We start from the raw sequence: 20230 nt of genomic DNA on the forward strand, positions 1-20230 counted from the left end.
TATTCTTGGCTTTCACTCTTTCATGTCGTCCACCTAAGGCTTTTGACAGTGTTTACAAAGCAACCTGTACATCTGTAACTTTTCACTCGAGCCGGTTATTTGTTGAATCCTGACCACGAGCCGGACGCTGAAACTCTACCTCAGCAGCACCTTAACTCCACAAGGCCACGATGACTGACTACCTCTCTGCGGTGGCAGAAGCCGGAGCAGGTGGCATTCAGCTGGCAAGGGTTCATTATGACACAAGAGCCAAGATACCAGAAGACCAGAGTTACCAGGGCAGGGGAGACCCCAATCAGCAGATGTGGGGCTCAGTGGCTGCCACGTGGCTATGTGCACAGATCACCTGGTGGTACTGCTGATTCCCTTCGGAGATCACACTGGAGCTGACGGCGGTGGGTGACATGGTACCCCGTGTGGTGAACTGAGGACTACAGGGGAAAGGACTGAGAGATTCCTAAGAGTCTCGTTTGTTCTCGATATATCAGAGCCCATACAGGGACAAAGCTGGAGACATTCCTGGGCCTTGGTCTCCACATTACAGAACTGTCCCTGCTCCCGGGTCACGTGACCCACTGAGGTTAGACAGGAGAGCTGAGGGCTGGGGGTATCGACTTTACAGTCAAGGAATGTAGAGCAAGAATGGTGTTGTCAGAACAGGACACCTGCCAGGCTCCCAGGGTGGCAGGTGCTCTGCAGACCCAAGGCAGACTCATTTCCAGGAACATGGGCAGCAAAGACCATCGAAAACCACAGGGGGCTGGAGAGTTGGCTCAGTGGTTAAGAGCAGTGGCTGATCTCCCAGAGGACCCACAACAAGCAGTAAGCAACTGTCTGAAACTCCAGCTTCGGGGTATCTGGTGCCTCTGAGGAGACTACACTCATACACACTTCCCCATACATATAATTCAACATAAAATTAAAACTTTGAAATGGGTATGGAAAAGTTGGAATACTTAAAATACGTGCCTCGAGAAAAGTTAAGGGGGCAAAAGAGAGATATCTCTGTGCGATAAAACCATGTACCAACAGAATGATCCTGAAGCCATTATTGTGGGGAATGCCACGGGTCAGATCCCAACCCCAGACAAATATTCACGGACTGCTGCCAAGCAGTAATGCAGAGATTGCTCAGCTGCTAGAAACCAAGAATCCAGGCTTATCTGTGTCCGGGAGCTGGACAAGGGCAGACGCGTATCAGGCCTGCTGAGGCAAGAAAAGTACACCCGTGCGCAGAGCTCTGAGTCACTTGGCCTGTTCCTTCCACAGAGCATCCTGAAGAGCCCGGGACTGCTCTCCTCCTCTGGGGCTTTTCAGGGAAGATGGCCGGGGAAACAGTCCTTGGCCGCAATATGTAATCACTTGTTCCTCATCAGATGACACGCAGAAAAGGAAGATTCCAGCGGCTATTGAGAGTTCCCATGTCCCAGACAGAAAAACCCAGGCCTGAGTGAAATGAGGTAAGTCATTCAAGGACGCACACCTCACAGGAGACGGAACTGGCATTTCACCCAGGCCTATGCAGCTCCCAAATGGTTTGGACATACAGAGAAATAGTATTTTGATATTAATTACAATTGTCACTGGGCTCATTTGTGATATCATGTTCAGGGTTGCCTCCAGCCACCCAGAGGAACGGAAGTGATGAAGTCAGTCTAGTCCTGGGGGACTGGTACTTTTAGCGTGTGCTGCCAAAGCAAGCAGAACGTTTAGTTACCCGGTTTGGGACAAAGACAAGCACACACTGAGACAAACACAGGCCCTGAATAATTAATAAAAGGGCTGGGTAGAAAGATCAACCTAAGGGCTACTGAAGGACAGAAAGGCACAAAGGTCACTACAAAATCACACGTCAGGTTTGTGTGGGAAAATGAGCACACATGTCCGAAAAAGAATGAAAGGCGGGAAGAATCAAAGCACGGGGGTACACATTTGCGATCCCAGTACTAGGGAGGCAGAGGCAGGAGGATTACCACAAGTCTGAGGTCAGCCTGGCATATACAGTGAGGTCTAGGCCAGGCTGAGCTGTCTCAAATAAAAACAAAGCCAGAAAAAAGAGAGCAGCGAAGATCAAACCGTGGCAGGGGTTGGAGGCTGACACACAGGTATGTCCGGAGTCCCTTGAGCGGTACTTCTTCCTGTGTGGAAAGCATGACAGGAGCTCCAGGGCTCTCATTCCACTTGGGGTCCGAGGCCTATGTCCTACTGCTTTGGTTATATTTCCTTCGATATGGCCTAGGAGCTGGCTTTGTCCTAGGTGTCCGTGTTAGAGGAGCCTGGGTGGATTGTCAGCTGATTAGGGTTTGCTGAGGGAGGGTCTCACTTTGTAGCCCAGGCCACCTGGAATTCACTATGTAGCGCAGAATGCCCGTCAGTGATCCTACTGCCTCAGCCTCCCCCTAATGCTGGGATTACAGGCACAGGCTACCAGTTTGGCTTTAATCTCAGTGTTTTAAAAGAAGAAGAGAAGTCAAAGTTGCAGGAGCCAAAACTCACTGGCAACAGTTTCCACTTCTGCCACCCAACAAGAAAGTCCTACTGGAGTGGAAAGATCTGTCTACAGGCATTCCCTCCAGGGAGGAGCATCCGCTACACTGGGTCCAGAGCTTGGGAAGCTCACACTGATACTAGGCATCACTGACAATGGACAGACTCTCCCAGGAGCTGTACCCTGAACTCCATGAAGGACAGAAAAGTCTGGTTTTGTGCCAAAACGTGGGTGTTTTTCCTTGTAAACAGTTCAAGTCTAACCGGAGAGGCAAGCAATGGAAACCAGCAGGCTGTCAGCAGACAATTCTCATGTCTCCTAACCCACACTAGAATAAAAGGGCCAGGGATGCCACACAGGGCCAGAGTGCTGGCCTAGTGTATGTGAGGCCTGAGGCAGTCGGCTCCGACTCCAGCGCTGAAGGAGACAATAATAGGAGGACTGTGACAGAAACAAGGGGCGCGAGGTCACATCGACCGTGAGGTTCACACCCAGATGGGGATCCCAGGCTCCACCAAAGCCTACTTCTTTCATTTTTATGTCAACTTTGGGCAAGATAAAAATAACCAGGCGGTGGTGGTGCACGCCTTTGACCCCAGCACTTGGGAAGCAGAAGCAGGTGGATCTTTATGAGTTCAAGGCCAGCCTCATTTACAAAGTGAATTCCAGGTCAGTCAAGGCTACACAGAGATACCCTGTCTCGGAAAAAACAAAAATAAATAGATATGTAGGTAGGTAGGTAGATATGTAGGTAGGTAGGTAGATAGATAGATATGTAGGTAGGTAGATAGGTAGGTAGGTAGATATGTAGGTAGGTAGATATGTAGGTAGGTAGATATGTAGGTAGGTAGATATGTAGGTAGGTAGATATGTAGGTAGGTAGGTAGATATGTAGGTAGGTAGATATGTAGGTAGGTAGGTAGATAGATATGTAGGTAGGTAGATAGGTATGTAGGTAGATATGTAGGTACGTAGATAGATATGTAGGTAGGTAGGTAGATATGTAGGTAGGTAGATAGATAAGTAGGTAGATAAAAAGTAAATAGGTGATGATGTTGTACCCTCCTTGGTGAACACGCAGCCGCAATGATGCTAACTAACCCAAGGGCTTACACATCAGCTCAACCTAAAGCAGCCCTGGTGGTAGATCCCAGCGTCTGGAGACAGCATCTTAATGGTATTCCACTCACTTGAGACACTGCCCTTCTAGATCCCCCCCCCCTCCAGCTTATCTCCTCCTTTAAGGTCTAAGCAACTTGGGGGCAAAAATGTGCTCTTTTTAGTTTTTGATAAAGTCTCATGTAACTAGGTTTGGTGAGAGTCTGTGTCTCAACAAAATAAGGCAGAGAGAGAGAGCAACTGACGAAGACACCCAAACTCAACCTGTGAGCTCCACACGCACACACACACAAGTGCACGGGCACACACACATATACACACCACACACAGGAAGAAAGGATGGATGGAAGAATCCATCCTAATGAGTGAGTGCTGGGAACATTTTCCTGGCGACAAGAATCTAACAAACCACTGCCCGATCAAGAGAGAAACTGAGCTGAGCCAGGGTTTGGCAAATTTGATGAAGGGGCTGGAAAACCCTGTGTATGTACCTGTTTATTATTATTATTTGTTTTTTTCCCCATAGTCCTGTGTAGCCCAGAGTGGCCTCAAACTCGCCACTTAACAGAGGACGACCTTTATTTCCCTCTGCCCACCACCACCTCGCAGGATTACAGGTTGCAGGATTACGGGCTTGCGCCACCGTGTGGTCTTGCGCTTCGCAAGATTACAGGCTTGCAGGATTACAGGCTTGCACCACCGCATGGCCTTGCACCTTGCAGGATTACAGGCTTGCAGGATTACGGACTTGCACCACCGCATGGGCTTGCACCTCACAGGATTACAGGCTTGCCCCACCATGTGGCCTTGCGCCTCACTATCTACAAATCTCCAATTTCTCAGCTGAGGAATTACATGCACTTAAACCATCTCAGAGGCGAAACTCCCTTTCTCACGGTAGTACCAGAACATGAGCTAACTTCCTCACACGATTTTCCATGATGTGGAAAAAGGGTGAAACTACTTGGTCCTCATCCAGTAACGATTAGCAATACCTGGAGGCGACCTTTTAGTATAAGGGATGGTAAAATTAAATAGGGTCAAACTGGAAGCATAGTTTAAGGAGCCGCGCCTTCCCTCAATTTCTGGATCTTACACAAATGATCTATTACACATACCTTCTTGCAAAGGATGCTTAGCTTTATGTCACATGATACCCAGCCTAACCCTGTATTTCCAATTCACTTCAAAAATACCTTCAGCAGCCGGGCAATGGTCACGCACGCCTTTAATCCCAGCACTCAGGAGGCAGAGGCAAGCGGATCTCTGTGAGTTCGAGACCAGCCTGGTCTACAGAGCTAGTTCCAGGACAGGCTCCAAAGCCACAGAGAAACCCTGTCTCGAAAAACCAAAAAAAAAAAAAAAAAACAGCAGGGGTCCAGATTATGAAAAGGGCAGGAACAGTCAGCCAGGCTTTCTTCCCAAAGCTTAGGGGAGAGGGCTCAAAGTGTCTTTTTTTTTTTTTTACTACATTTACATATGTGCCCACTGAGTCCAGAAGAGAGCATCCGATTCCCTGTAACTGGAATTACAGACAGCTGTGAGCCACCACGTGCGTGCTGGGAATCAAACCTGAGTCCTCTGCTAGAGCAGCCTGTGCTCTGACCACGGGCGTCTCTCTGGCCTCCAGAAAGTGCCTCTGAAAATGCATTCCCATTTCAAAGAGTGAAACAGATTAGCAGGTGCCAACTTCGTCACCTTTACACACACACACAGCTCTTCACGGCCAGACTCTTGAGAAAACTCTTCCAAGGTCCCTGTGTTCGAAACAGCAGGAAAGGTACAGCTCCCCACGAAACACACCCAGCCACCGTGCTTCCTTACAAGGAACTCAAGCAAGCCAAGAGAACACAGAGAGTCAACTCAACGAAGACAGGGGTCAAAATGCAGAAGCTACTTTCACGCCCATGTCAGCAGCAGAAAGGAACAGGATGTTACTTGTCCACACTAGCCAGAGGGGACAAGAAAGGTCTGAAAATGTGCAGTGACCTAGATCTGGACTCAGGATCGCTGAGTGAAGGGACAGAGGTCTCCCAGTGGGGCTCCAGTGACTGATGTCCCAGAGACCTGCCTTTAAACTAGACTACGTCAGGGAAGCTTTGACATGAACCTGGACCGGCTAACCTCTCTGGGCCATGAGCAGTCCAGAGTTAAGGAGCCTGTGAGGCTGCGTCAGAAGGAAGTTGTATTTCCTTCCCAGCTACTGGCTATCAGAAACTAAGTGGAATGTGAACTTCAAATTTAAATTTTTTTTTTAATTTATTAGGCATGTACAATGTTTGCCTACAGGTATATATGTGCGCAATATCCATTCCAAGGGCTCGGGGAGGTGAGTAGAAGGAGCTCGAGTCATAGAGCTGTGAGCTACCATATGCTTGCCGGAACATGAACCCAGGTCCTCTCCTAGAGCAATAAGAGCTTTTAACCACTGAGACATCTCTCCAGCCCTGAACTTCACATTTTTGATGCGAAGAGCCTGCACGCAAGTTGCTACTGATGCTCTGGGTGAAGTGTGGAGGGGTGGTGTGGTCCAAATCAATGGCGGGAGCCACAAGTAAGCTTTGTCCATGAAGCAGGATATCCTGACCCAGCCAAGGGCACCTGCGGTTGAGGAAGGAATATTCCTGTTATAGATCACAGGCGACTGGAGACAGAAAATGTGAACCTAGAGATGCAGTGGAGGCCAATCTGAGTGCTCTCAACTTGATGAGGCAGATCTGGGTAAGACGACCACGCCCTCTCATCTGAGATCCAAAAGAGCTGACAGAATCTGAAAACTTTTTAGCCTCTCTGAGAATAATATCAGGCCCGGTGGTAGTGGTGCACACCTTTACTCCCAGCACTGGAGGCAGAGTCAAGAGGATCTCTGTGAGTTCAAGGCCAGCCTGGTTTGCAGAGTGAGTTCCAGGACAGCCAGGGCTACACAGAGAAACCCTGTCTCAAAAGAACCAAAGCACAGACCCAGCATCTCCTGCCGCCTGTGGCCTGCGACACAAACACCAGCAGAGCTCTCTGAAGAATGAACACACTAGGAGAAAGCAGGGTGAGCCGACAGGATCCGCTCAGTTTGCTGCTAAGAGAAAGAAGGCAGACAAGAAAAACGCCAGAAACCCACCACATCAAGAGGTGCCGGCTGTCCTCACTCTGAGAGCATCAACCTAAGCACAGCCAAAATCAGGAACTGTGGCTCAGTGAAACTGCCCAGCAGGTTAACAGTGTTTGCCGCACAAGGCGACCTAACAGCCTGAGTTCAACCGCTGGAATCCAGAGCCAACTCCTGAAAACTGTCCTCTGACCTCCGCACGCATGCCACGGCATGTGTGTGCCCACACATTCCTATACGCACACAAATATAATAATAAAAAATAGCAATAACAATAATAACAAAGATGGGGCTGTAGATGGCTCAGTGGTTAAGAGCACTGGCTGTTCTTCCAAAGGACCTGGGTTCAATTTCCAGCAACCACATGGCGGCTCACAACTATATGGGTATCTAACCCCTCTTTTGGCTTCTGTGGACACAAGACACACCTGGCATACAAACATAGGTACAGGCAAACAGTTATACACATAAAATAAATAAATCTTAAAAACAAAAGTAAGAGCCGGGCGATGGTGGCGCACGCCTTTAATCCCAGCACTCGGGAGGCAGAGGCAGGCGGATCTCTGTGAGTTCGAGACCAGCCTGGTCTACAGAGCTAGTTCCAGGACAGGCTCCAAAGCCACAGAGAAACCCTGTCTCGAAAAACCAAAAAAAAAAAAAAAAAAAGTAAGCCAGGCGGTGCTGGCGCATGTCTTCTTTAATCCCAGCACTCGGGAGGTAGAGGCGGGTGGATCTCTGTGAGTTCAAGGCCAGCCTGATCTACAAGAGCTAGTTTCAGGATAAGCCCAAAGCTACAAAGAAACCCTGTCTCAAAAAATTAAAATAAAATAAAAATAAAAAGAAGCACGAGGCCCCTAGGATCCCTTTCCGACCACCCGCTAGCAGCACCATTAGCTCTGGCGCCCTTCCGTCCCATCTGTCTCAGCAGTGTGGCCATGTACCATGAGGGCAGCAGGCACAGTTAGCCACGAGGGACCAGGAGGTACAACCCAGGCGTCTAGAGAGCTGAACAAGGAGAGAAGCTGCTAGCGGTGGTCTCTTCACGTCCCCACATCTTGCTGACCATTGGTGAAATCTCAGACGAGTAGGAATCTCGAGAAATCCTTTCCACAGCAGCAATAGAGGGGAGAGTCTGAGTGAACCGTCCACATCACACAGTGAGCAGAGGGTGAAGGAGGAATCTGTGTCAAGGGAAGGGGTGGGTCTGGTTGGGTGGTCACTATGACCAAAACTAGACCTGCTTAGGGGGAAACAGCTTCTGCTGCGTGCTCCATGCCAGGCACTACCTGAGAGGCAAGGCGCTCAGCTCTCTAGGTCTAGACCACATAGTGAGACTCTGTCTTAAAAATCAAAAACCCAAACAGACAGAGAAGCTGAAGTTAGAAGAGCATTTCTGATAAAAACAGAACTGAGAAATCCAAAACAATTGCTTATGAAAACTAATAATTCACATCATGGGCTCAATTCTGTAATACAATTTTTACTCCTAGGTCTTAAATTCTCATATACAAGATCCTCTCCTGCTACATTAATGAATTATTGATGAATTATTGTCCATCTCTTGGGATGTGATGGGATATAATGGTTACACTGAATGACAAACTCGTACCTTTCTAAAAAAAATGTCCAACTTACATATTTGGTAAGAGTTGCAGATTTCCTAACCGCAGGCCCCCACAGAGGCATAACTGTTAGTTTATGTCTGTCCTTCTCCAAAAGAGACAAACTTCTCTGGCCACGCAGATCTTGAATCACAGAAACGGTTGTGCTGGCGCTGCCCTGGGCAATGCTGACAGAGTGAGACACGGCCTCCAAGGAGCATGCGCAAGGAGCTCGGCTCAGTTCCCAGTGCTGGGGAAGAGTGAGGAGGCCCAGAGAAGTTAGATAGCCCTGGAGCCAGAGCCTGAATGGTGGCTCAGCCACATCTGCAATGACCATCGGAGGTGGCTGGAATCACCGTCCCGTCTAGCAGATAAAGGAACTTAAGCTGGACAAAAGACTGGATGTTTTTCTTCAGAAGACTTACACAAATGACCAATGAAGAACATGGAAAGGGCTGCAGCAGAATGCTTGCCTAGCACATGTGAGGTCCTAGGTTTGATTCTCAGCCCTGGAAAAATAAAAATGTACAGAAGCAACTTCTCCACAGCAATCAACCAAAACAACTGGCAAAAGTCAACACCACTAGTCACTAGGAAGACGCAAATCAAAACCTCAGTGAGAAACCGTCACACCCCCCTCTGCCATGGTAAAACAAAACAAAACAAAATAACCCACACGTTAGCAAGTCTTACAAGTAATGAGAGACATTAGAACCCCCATCCACAGCTGCTGGGGGTGTGAAGAGATGCAGCTGCTCACCAAGGGCCTGTCCAGCTCTCCAAAGTTAAACATAGTCCTCTACAACACATGATCCAGCCGCTCTGCTCAAATTATCCAATGCAAGTTTTGAAAATTTCCTAAAGACTTATATATACCAAAGGTCATTGCAGCACAGCTCAGACAGCTCAAACATCAGCTGACGAATGCCAAACAAGCATGGTGTGTCAGGAGCTGCACATGTATGGAATTCCCAGAGAACAGAGATATTTAAGTAACAGCCTGGAGTGGTGGCACATACCTTGGATCCCAGCACCCTTTCTGAGGCAGAAGCAGGCGGATCTCTGTGAGTCTGAGGCCAGCCTGGTCTACATACAAATTCCAGGGCAGTCAGGGCTACATAATAGAGAGATCCTGTCTAAGGAAAAAAAAAAAAAACAAAGTAGACAAGTAACAAAAATAAAACACAGTACAGCAATACAGAAGAATGTTAGTGGGTCATCAAAAGGCAGGAAGGTCGGAAGCATGACACAGCAAGGACGCCGTTGTCAACTCCATGCTGAGTAGCTGAGTAAGAGGAACTAACTATAGAAAGTCACGTGGTGACTCTTCGCCCCCTTCCTTGAGACAGGGTCTCCTGTAGCCCAGGTTGACCTGGAACTTGCTGTGGAGCCAAGGGTGACTTTGAGCTTCTGATCCTCCTGCCCTCCACTCTGAGTACTGGGATTTCAGGCATTCACCACTACGCTGTGGCTGGGATGGAGCCCAGGGCTTTGTGCATGCTAGGCAAGCATTCTACCAACAGCAATGTCCCAGGCTCTGAGAGTTCTCTCCGAGGTGAGGAAAAGATTCTGAAATTCAGGTAACAGTGACAGTGGCCCAGTGTTATAAATAAATTGAAATCTACTTTCCGTTAGGCTGGGCCTCTGAAGGCGAGATGGCCCTTGCCACCAGCCAGTCTACTCCAGTCTCCCAAAGCCACAGCTGTCACTCTTGTGCATATACTCAGATGACCAAGAAATACGATACCAGGTAAGATCTGTGTATGAGTTCAAGGCCAGTCTGGTCTACACATCGAGTTCCAGGCCAGCCAAGACTACACAGTGAGACCCTGTCACAAAAAGCTATAAAGGGAGGGAGAAAAGGAGGGAGGGAGAAAAGGAGGGAGGGAGGGAGGGAGAGAGGGAGGGAGGGAGGGAGGAGGGAATAAAAATAAAAACCCGCTGGGCAGTGATAGCACTAGGCTTTAACCCCAGTACTTGGGAGACAGAGGCAGGCAGACAGACCTCTGGAGTTCGAGGATAGCCTGGTTTTACAGAGTTCTAGGACAGCCAGAGTTGTTACACAGAGAAACCCTACCTAGAAAAACCAAAACAAATAAATAAAGCAGGAAAACACATACTGGAAAAAACGCTTCTCCTCTGATATGCACAGGCCGTGGGGACCGAAACATCCCCCAAGTTAAACAAAACAGTTTTCTAATTCCCCCACTGTGGAAGGCACTGGGGGCCCTGTGCTCAAAGAGTCCACTAAGAGAACCAGGAATATTAAGCACACAAGGTTGTCCCTTCAATTCACAACCTGTTAGCAGCCCAGAAGTCTGGGAAGGGCTAAAGAGCCTGGTGACCAGGACCTATCCTCCCCCAGACTCTTACCAAGAATTTGTCAATTTACAGAACCTATTTTAACGGAAGGTGTCCCATGTGGTCAATCTATAGAACCCATCTTTATGGGAGACGTCACGTGTACTTTACAAAGAGTTTCAATGCAGTGGAGTCTTACTGTGCACACGGGATCTAGTTAATCATCACCAAGAAGTTTTCACCAAATTGTGCTGAGCTTAAATACGCCTAATAAATTAGCTGCGGTCAGACTCCCCAAGTTTGCACTAACACTGGCTACTGGTCATGTCACAGGAAACTACCTTCCTGACTCTGGCAGATGACAACTCCCACCCCATCCCGACTCCACTGACATCAAATCCTGGGTATATAGAGAAGTCTCAAGGCGTGCCCAAGGAAGGCTCCCACTGAGCAGTTGCTATATGGCAGGCACCGCTATGTTTCACAAGCATTACCTATAAGCACTAACGCCCACTATAATTCCAAAAGCAGGATGCTTATTATCCCTGTTTTATAGGCGAGGAAACCATGTTAACTAGCTCAAAGTTCTACAGCTCATGGGGTAGAGCTCTGAGGCAGGGGGTCAGGCTCCCTCAGCACTGCTGCTTCCAAGCGTCCCCACATCTTTGACGAGCACACAAAAAATGCTTGGAGTTGGGCACGGTGGCTCATGCCTATAATTCCAGGACTTGGAAGCTCGAGGCAGCAGGACTGTCAGAAGTTCAAGGCCAGCCTGAGCCAAGAGTGAAACTCTGAAGGAATAGGGGAAAGAGGGAAAAAGAGGTGGGGGGGGGGGGTCAGAGAAGGCCTTGGTGACATACTGGGGGGAAGGGAACACACAGACTGACTTGTAGCCATTGAAGCCAACCCCCAGTCCCCTAAACCACCTGCCTACCATCATTCAAGGACCACGGAACACTTCCTTAGCACCTAGGCAGGCATATCTTAGCCTTCAACTACAGGCTTGCTGCCCTTGAGTGAACCCTGTTCCCTATTCCTGGGAACTGTGGACAGAGGACACAGAGGACGGGAAGGAGGCTGGAGCTAAGCAAACAAGACACACATGAGCTTCTGAGGAAGTGGACTGAAATGGCCTAAAGCTGCCAACACCGACAGTCTGGGAGAAGAAGCGGACCTTCCACACACGGGGTAACGACCCTATGTGCACCCTGCTGGTGGGACTATCAATAGGGGGCTTTAAATGCACCCTATAGCCAACCCTATCGTTTTCAATTGTGTCCAGGACAAACACACAGAGTGGAGCATGGTGCTCTCCAGAGTGGTTATGCAAAGCGAGAATATACAGCATCCTAAAACATCAGAGATGGTCCAGTCGATGGGGCACTTGCTGTGTAAGCAGGAAGGCAGAGTTTGAATCTCCAACACACCCCTAACTTCACTATATAAATTATTAATATATAAAACTCACTATTTATGCAAATTACTATACATGTGGTCCTTGATAAAAAGATTAGGTGGGTGATATAAAAGGGTGGTTCCAATTGCCACAACTAAGCAGCACCTCTCCCACCTCCCCCAGCAAGGCCCCTGGCCCTTCCTATCTTTCTTCCCATATACATTGATAAACATGTTTTGGAGGCAAGATAGGTACTAAACAGCCACCAAAGCACTCTTCTACTTTTTGCTTTATATCTTTTTGGATTTCTGTATTATCTTCCATTGTTATGAGCATGAGCTGTTCTGCAGAATTAAAACCATCAGTATAAGAGAAAGGGTCTCTAAAGCTCAGGAGAAAGCAGTGAGCTCCTCTCTAGGGAGAGTAGGCTGCTGGCAACCACAACGGACCTCAGGCCAAGCAGGATGGTACCAGCTTCTCTGTCCCCACCGCCTGCAAGTACAGCAGGAGGATCTGTAAACTCAGAGAGAAATTACTCCATAAACAAGAATGGAGCAGGCTGGCTGAACTGGTCACCCTAGTCAGCTCTGTATTCTGGTCCCAAAGAATTACAGTGGCCCTGCATCCTGATGCTGAGTCCCCTGGTAGCTGCATCCCCAAAAGCACCTCAAGAACTAAAAGGGTAGATCTGATCAAAAAGCTTCCAGCCTTCTGTTTGGTCTGCATTTGGTCAGACTGCAAGGTAGAATCTTAGAGGAAAGTTGGGCCGAATTGGCGCCCACCTTCAAACTCAGCACTCGGGAGGCAGAGGCAGGTGGATCTCTGCGAGTTCGAGGCCAGCCTGGACTATACAGTTAGCGAGTGCCAGGACAGCCAGGGCTGTGTAGAGACCCTGTCTCAAAGCAAACAAAAATTTTAGATGAACAAGATAAATTGGGGGATGGCACCCCGAAACTAGCGTGTGGTCACGTGTAAAACGTGATCACTTTCTCTGCACACAAAGGCTTCCAAGCTGGAAGACTATGTAATAAATGGGAGTTACAACACACGGCGCTTCTGGCTAGATATCTGAAAATCAAACCAGACGTGTTTTTCTAACTCTATTCTGGGACCCGCCCTTCCAAACCACAGGATTCTTGTGCCAGCTGACACTTTTCGCCTTTTCCAAAACAACTTGTAAAAGTTCAAGTCTATAAAATTCCTAAGATCTTGAAGCAAAACAGCTTTGGCATCATGCCAGCAGTGGAATGGGGGAGACGCTGTACAGAACTCCCCCGGCTCTCCTGGGCTGGCGGTGCATGCTTTCCATCCCAGCACTTACTTGGGAGGCAGAGGCAGGAGGATCTCTCTTAAGTCTGATGCCAACCTGGTCTACACAGTTACATAGTGAGTTCCAGGTCAGACAGGGATACACAGTGAGACCCTGCCCCCCCCAAAAAAAAGAAAAGAAAAAAAGGAAGAGGAAAGTATAGTGTGGATAAGAAGAAAGCCAAAAGTAAACACAACTGAGTTGAGAATGTCACTGGGAAACCAGAGTCCCCAAGCCCCACTCCCTGCAGGGCCGGTTATTAGAAGTCTGAGAAGGTGACCTATTTTAATCCCCACATTAAGAGTTCCCAAAACTGGCTCAACAGGCCACGGGATTCAATTGGATGGGATTCTCTTCCCCTTGCTGACCTCCCAAGTTGCAGAGCTCTGGCTTTAACTGTGTTTGTTTGTGGTTTCCACATGTACACTTGAGGCCAGACTCAGCTCCGCCTAGTGGGACTGAAAAGCCAGTCTGCAGGGATCCCGCAGGTCCTCAGCCGCCACTGTTCCTGTGACTCCGTGCAATCAAACAAGGGACTGGGGGTCCCAACAGCATGCAAGATGGAAAATGGACCAGACCAATGATGGTCACACAAATTAGCACTGGTCAAGAACTAAGGCAAGCAATGGAGACTTCTCTCAGGGGCATGGCTGACTAGACACTCAAAAAGCAGTTGGGATTCTAAACCCAAAGCCATCCAAGGTGCCCAGAACGCCCATCAGGTCTTGCCTGCAGGTCCCAATCACAGACTAGCTGCATCCCCAGGCCTGAATGCAGGTTCTCCTTTAGACTCAGCCGAAACCCAGGACATCTGGCCTCCCTTGCGGCAGGAGCTGAGATCACTCAACAGTTTCCACAGACTATATATAGTGTGCCTAAGAACAAACCAGTGGTCCTATAGCCAAAGACGAGCCAAGCCTTGGAGTGGAGAAAGGAAGAAGTTCTAAAGCCATGACTCAGCCAGACTTGGTTATGGAACCGTAGAGGACACTGAGAAAAGGAAGTAACTGGCCATGGGGCTTTCACTGCAGCAAAACCAAATTCTGTTCTTAAACCGAAACCGCAAGGGCAGATCAAAGCAAGAGGGAAGAAAGTTCAAGACGGGGTGAGTGGGAGGTGGGGGGGCCATCACCTGCTCACTGAACCCGAGACCACAGACTGTTTCATCCAGATGTTTGATGTTGGCTGACTGGTGGAGGGCATCACTGACTTCACGGCCACCACGTCAGTGCTCTAAACTGCCCTTCTAGAACCTGCCACCAGAACAAAAAGAAGGCTCAGTGGGAAGAAGGACCCACCTGGTAGGAGACTTCTATGAGTGGCCTGTACACACACACACACAGAGTAGACAACTCAGTAAATCAGCAAAACCTGTAGCAGGCAGGCCGTCCGCAAGCTGCTCCTCTTGGTAGGGGGCCTAACCTAAACTGCGGACAGCAGGTGCTGAGCCTAGAGGGTTTCCACCTCCGGCCAGACCATCTCCTGGCTGCAGGGCGCTGTCTTGAGCAGCGTGAGATGGCTCGTGTACGCCTGGGTCTCACATATGGGATGCCAGACACACTCTCAACACATCTCCAGACACTGGCAAATGCCCTCTGTGCAAAGTGACTCTTAGCGGAGAATCGTGATTTTAAAGCTGTAGATGCACCACGAACGGTGGTCTACACAGACAACCGACAGGAAAGACTAACTCCATATCCATGAGAGAGACTCATGCAGGTCAAGTTAAACTCCAGACCTGGGTCCCTCGAGACAGGTGCCACTAACGTGCCAACTTCAGTGCACCCTGCAGACCAACAATAAGAACGACAGCGATGAGGGTTGCTGTCATGTTTAACCACTAAGTGCATTCTAAGAGTCTTTCTATATGTGGGATTTTCCCCTCATAAGTCTGTGAGACACATGCTAATGTTAGTCTCATTTTGAGGGGGAGGAAACAGAGGCACAAGAATTAAGTAACTCGCTCAGTATTGTCATATTTGGAACTCAGATGGCCTGACCACAGAGCCCATGACCTCATGACCTTCCCATGGTGTGGGGCTGTGCCAAACTCACATGCAGGAAGCTGCTAGATCACACTGCCTACGACGGAGTCAACAGCTACACGGAGCTATTCAGTGTAAAGCAAACACCATACCACTTTGGAAAGCGGTCTGGCGGTTCCCTGAAAAGTTATCCAGATTACCAGTTGGCCCAGCAGTTAGGTATCTACACGGAACTGAAAACAGAAGCCAGCATAGCATCTCCCCAGCACTGGGGAGATGGACGCAGTAGGGATGCCACGAACTGCAGGCAGCTTGGCTACAAAGGGAGACCCTGTACCCAACCAAGGGCCACCAAAATGGCTCCGGAGGCAACGACGCCCACCCTAGAGCCTGGCAATCATCTGCGAGACAAGTCCTGCAGGGTGTCCTCTGACCCACCGTGCACAGGCACCGGAATGCTGTATGCTCACACTTAATAAAGGTGGGAGAAAATAGAAACATTGTGTTTATGCAAAAACGTCTATACCACTGTTCCCTGTAGCATTATCCCTAAGAGCTTCAAAGTGGAAACAGCCCAAACGACCAATTGATAAATAGATAAATATAAAATATGGGGCATCCATGCCATAGAAAGAAACAAAGAGAGTCTGAAGAAATGGCTCACTGAAATGGAACACTTGTCCTGTACCATAAGGACCTAAGATCAAATCTCCAGCACCCACACAAAATACTGGGCAAAGTGTGAGCCTTGAAGCCAGCACTAGCAGGGGGGTTGGGCCGATCCAAGAGTTCGTTGTCCAGTTAGCATCGCCAAGGCAAGCTTCAGCTCACGAGACTGTCTCAAGGCATAAGATGGGGGGGGGGGGGGAGTCCTGCTCAGGCTCCACTTATGTGTGCATGGGCACATGGACCCACACACTCCTATGTGTGTACCATACGCAAACACCACACACAAAAAGAAACAAAGAATTGATACATGCTACAACACAGGGCAACTATAAAGACATCATGTTCAGTCCGGGTCCATGCTTTCTAAGAAACATACAGAACAGGAAAATCTAGGGAAAAGGAAGATGAGCAGCCGCTGAGGGCTGGTAGAAAGGGAGGCGGGACGGGGAGTGACTGCTAATTGTTAGGGGCTTCCTTCTGAGGGTGAGGGCGATAAGATAATCTAAAATGTTAGAGCAGAAGTAATGGTGACAGGATTCTACGACCACATGGAAATAGGCAATTTATTATGCAAGTTTTGTTGTTGTTGTTGAGACAGGGTCTTGTTGTGGCTGGCCTGGAACTCACTATGCAAACCAGGCTGGCTTTGAATTCTATGTAAGTTTTTAAAGGTGTGAAAATATCATAATAATAATAAACCAGGCGGTGGTGGCACACACCTGTAACTCCAGCCCTCAGGAGGCAGAGGCAGGCAGATCTCTGTGAGTTCAGGGCCAGCCTGGTCTACAAAACAAGTTCCAGGATAGCCAGGGCTACAAAGAGAAACCATCTCAGAAAAATGAAACAAAACAACAACAGAAAGATATAAAAAAAGATATAAAAACTGGTTACAAACCAGTTTCTCAGGTACCTTAGCCAAACTACAAGCACTGAGAGGCACTGGGCAGCTACTGAACTGCACAGACCCAACAGAGGTCACTTCCAACATCACGGAGGGAGCACAGCCTTAGACAAGAGCTCCTCAGCCCTTCACCACAACTGCCAGGGTCGTCCTCTCTGCTGCACCTGACTGAACACCTGCCAGGGTCGTCCTCTCTGCTGCACCTGACTGAACACCTGCACTTGAAGCTTCCACGTGAGCCGGATGTCCCCGCTATTTCCCTACTCTCACACTCTGCCCATTTCTGATCCCGTCTCCTCCTGCACCGCGAACCCACAGCAGTCCAAACGCAGATGTCTCTAGGAAACCTTCCCTGGCTGTTCAGCCCCAGCAGAGCCCACTGCTCGCCCCCTTGTCCTCGTTTGCATCTCCACTGGAGAACAACCCTTCTGGATTATAATCTGTGTATGTGTTATCCTCCTCCCCACTCCCGATTACCCGATCCTTGAGGTAAGAGATTCTGTTCCACATCTGACGGCTTCCAGAACCTGCTGGAGTTCCAAAATGTCCACTAAATGGAATTACAACAGGAAAGTTTACAGAATGTAGGAAATGTTTTTCGATAAAATGCTCACTTTGGAATAACCTAACAGTCTACAGAAACAAGGGAAAGGGGGCTAGATCCTGTAGGTCACATAGTCCTGGTGTTCTACAAGTAGTGACAGCTGACTGCCCTGAAAAGACCAGGTTCAAGGCTGGCTTGGGCTCCGGGAACCTTGCCTCCAGGTAACAAGAGAGAGGGTGTGGGGATGGAGCAGGCGTGTGGTGCTTCCTACATCCTAGTACTCAGGGGCTGAAGCATGAGCATCCCTAGAACTGCATCCTGGGGATGGAACAGTGGATCTAAACTCAACCTAAGACATGAGAGGGAAGTGAAGCTGACGTGAAATTGAGGGACGCAGTGAGAAAAAGCAGGAACGGGACCCATCTGAACTCAAAGTTTTTAAGTTGGCAGAGGAATTGTAAGAATGGCACCTATAGGTTGCACCCACACCACGGGCTTGACCACCTTATGGCTATAGACATTGCTACTAAAACTTCATTTTATACAACGTTGTCCAGTGACCTGGTTTGATCTAAACATCGGAAGGAAAGCAACCCCACATTATCTCAAGAATAAATTAACTGGAGGAAACAACGCCAAGGCCTTCCTGTTTGCAACTGCAGCTTTTTTATTCTTTTCAGATTCAAGGAATCTCATCTATGAGTCACGACACCCCATGAGAGAGTTAGCCAGAAGTTCCGAACTGTAGAAGTCCCTAGGCGGTGAACTTTCCTGGTGTGCATGGCAAGAGAAGACCGTTATGAAGAGCCGGCAATGGGAAAAGACACCTATTAATACATATAGTTCAGATATTCAATGTGTGTGTAACTGTGGTACACACCTGTAACCCCAGCCCTTGCAGGCGGAGGCAGGAGGATCGCAGGAAGTTGATGATCAGCCTGGTCAACACACTGAGTTCCAACCAGTGCGACAGCTAATAAGACCCTGTCTCTATCTACACCCACCCACCCTTGCCATGGACAAAACAGACCCCTACCAGGTGGCCCAGTGGGTATGGTGTTAGACTGTTAAACCCTACTAAAAATAAATAAATAAATAAATAGAAAAAGATGGCATTTGACAGGGATTCGTTTCAGAGAGGGAGATAGTGAGGTACCACATTCCACAGAGTTCAAGGTGCCACCTGAGTGACCTAGAAATAAAGGCCTGACAGATTCCCCTGACAGATGTTCTCTGCAACAAACCAAAACCCCAAACAAAATCCCTAAATTGACTAAGCTGTGATGGATTCAGAGTTAATAATTATATTGTAACTTCCATTCCAAAGGTTAAAAACCAAAACACCAATTTCACCATAGATATCTGGTATGATTGATTGGACAGCAGGCCACGGGGGTGAAGGGGTGAGGTGGGAGTGTGCCCTGTCAGGGTGACGTGTGGAAAGCATAGGAAGGAGTGGGCAGCTCATAGCAAAACCTTTCCTTCACTACAGGAACTGTATGTAACCACACAACAGCTATGGTTAGTGCTAGCACCCAACCAAACGGAACAAAGTACAAAAGCCACCCTGTCCCCCAAGGAAGTATTCGAAGCAGCAGAAACCTAAGAAAGCAGCCTGTGAGTGACGAGCTGCATCAGAGCCTCACACTGAAGACCCTCCTCTGCATCTCGCCACCCCAGGCTCCGGGATGTGGCGGGAGGCACCGCTTTCCAGTTCTTTTCCTGGAAGAAGTGGACCAGTTCCTCCTAGCAACAGGGCCATCTCCAAAGTCTCCACATCCCTAAAGGTGATTGAATGGCTATAGGGAAGAGTCCTCAGAGACAGCCACAGAAATGGGAAGCAGGTTCATTCCAGATTCTGTTCTGTCAATACCTATTCTTGACTTCACCAGTCCTGCCAGATTATAGTTTTGATTAAGAAAACAAAGAACCTCAACAAAGGCTAAAAACTGAAGGGTTCCATCCCTAGAAAGGAACACATTCAAGGTCATATAATGAGCTCTATTTCTTTCACATATTATTTCCCAGATAAACATACTCCCCCCCACTAAGACACCGCAACAGATAAGCTGGCAAATAAATTGTAGAACACACATAAAGGGGTGTATTATTTTGTCACGATGTAGATGAACCCCAGTATGTGAGAGAGATCAAATACCAAGGACTCCACATTCTGGAGCATTTCACTACACAGAATATCCTGAACAGGTAAATGCACAGAGGCGATGCAGACCACAGGTGCAGACCACAGGTGGTCGAGAGCTGGGGCCGGGGGTTGGGGTGGAGATGGGGAGTGACTGGTGAGCGGGACAGGCTCTCCTCTGGGCTGCACAACACTGGGAACGTACTAAATGCTGCAGGCCGCTTGGCTTTTAAACTCTTCATTTTGTTGTGTGAATTTCAACTCTCTCAAAAACCTATCAAACTCCAGAACTTGGGTGGCTGACGGAAAAGGACCTCGAGTTCAGGGCCAGCCTGACCTACATAGCAAGGTCCCATCTTAAACAAAACAAAACACAATCATCTGTGGGTTTTGTTTTTTGTTTTAGGGAGAGGACACTCAGGAGCAAAACAAGATCCGTACGAGAGAGGCCGTCCTTAAGCTCTAAGGGAGAGGTAAAGTATTTTGCTAGCAATTTCTGCTCTTCATCAAAACATGAAGCTAAGTGTTAAGCTGTACAGGCTGTCCCCGCTGTCAGTGCATGTGAATGCTTTTCTGGAAAAAAATAAAATAAAAAAGACAATGAAGGGAAGAAAGGGAAGAGAATAAAACGACAGAACCTTTGCCAAATTTAACAGAGGAGGGGTTGGTTC

General features: G+C 48.4%; 1 protein-coding gene across 3 annotated transcripts in view; it reads right to left on the reverse strand.

Annotated features, from left to right (window-relative positions):
* The window catches only part of Wbp1l (WW domain binding protein 1 like), a 60506-nt gene that overhangs the window by 39253 nt on the left and 1023 nt on the right, over positions 1–20230 (reverse strand). The window contains exon 1 of one of the 3 annotated variants that reach the window (XM_041660937.1): positions 14450–14538. The exons of the other annotated variants lie outside the window; for them this stretch is intronic. Within the exon in view, the coding sequence (XP_041516871.1) occupies positions 14450–14520 (71 nt within the window). The 5' untranslated portion in view covers positions 14521–14538. Of the gene's footprint in view, positions 1–14449; positions 14539–20230 lie in introns of those variants that run through there. 3 annotated transcript variants of the gene reach the window in all.

Source organism: Microtus oregoni, unplaced genomic scaffold (assembly GCF_018167655.1).
Source record: "Microtus oregoni isolate MIOR12 unplaced genomic scaffold, Mior012 000012F_ref0000307, whole genome shotgun sequence".
In the NCBI taxonomy this organism is placed as follows: Eukaryota; Metazoa; Chordata; class Mammalia; order Rodentia; family Cricetidae; genus Microtus; species Microtus oregoni.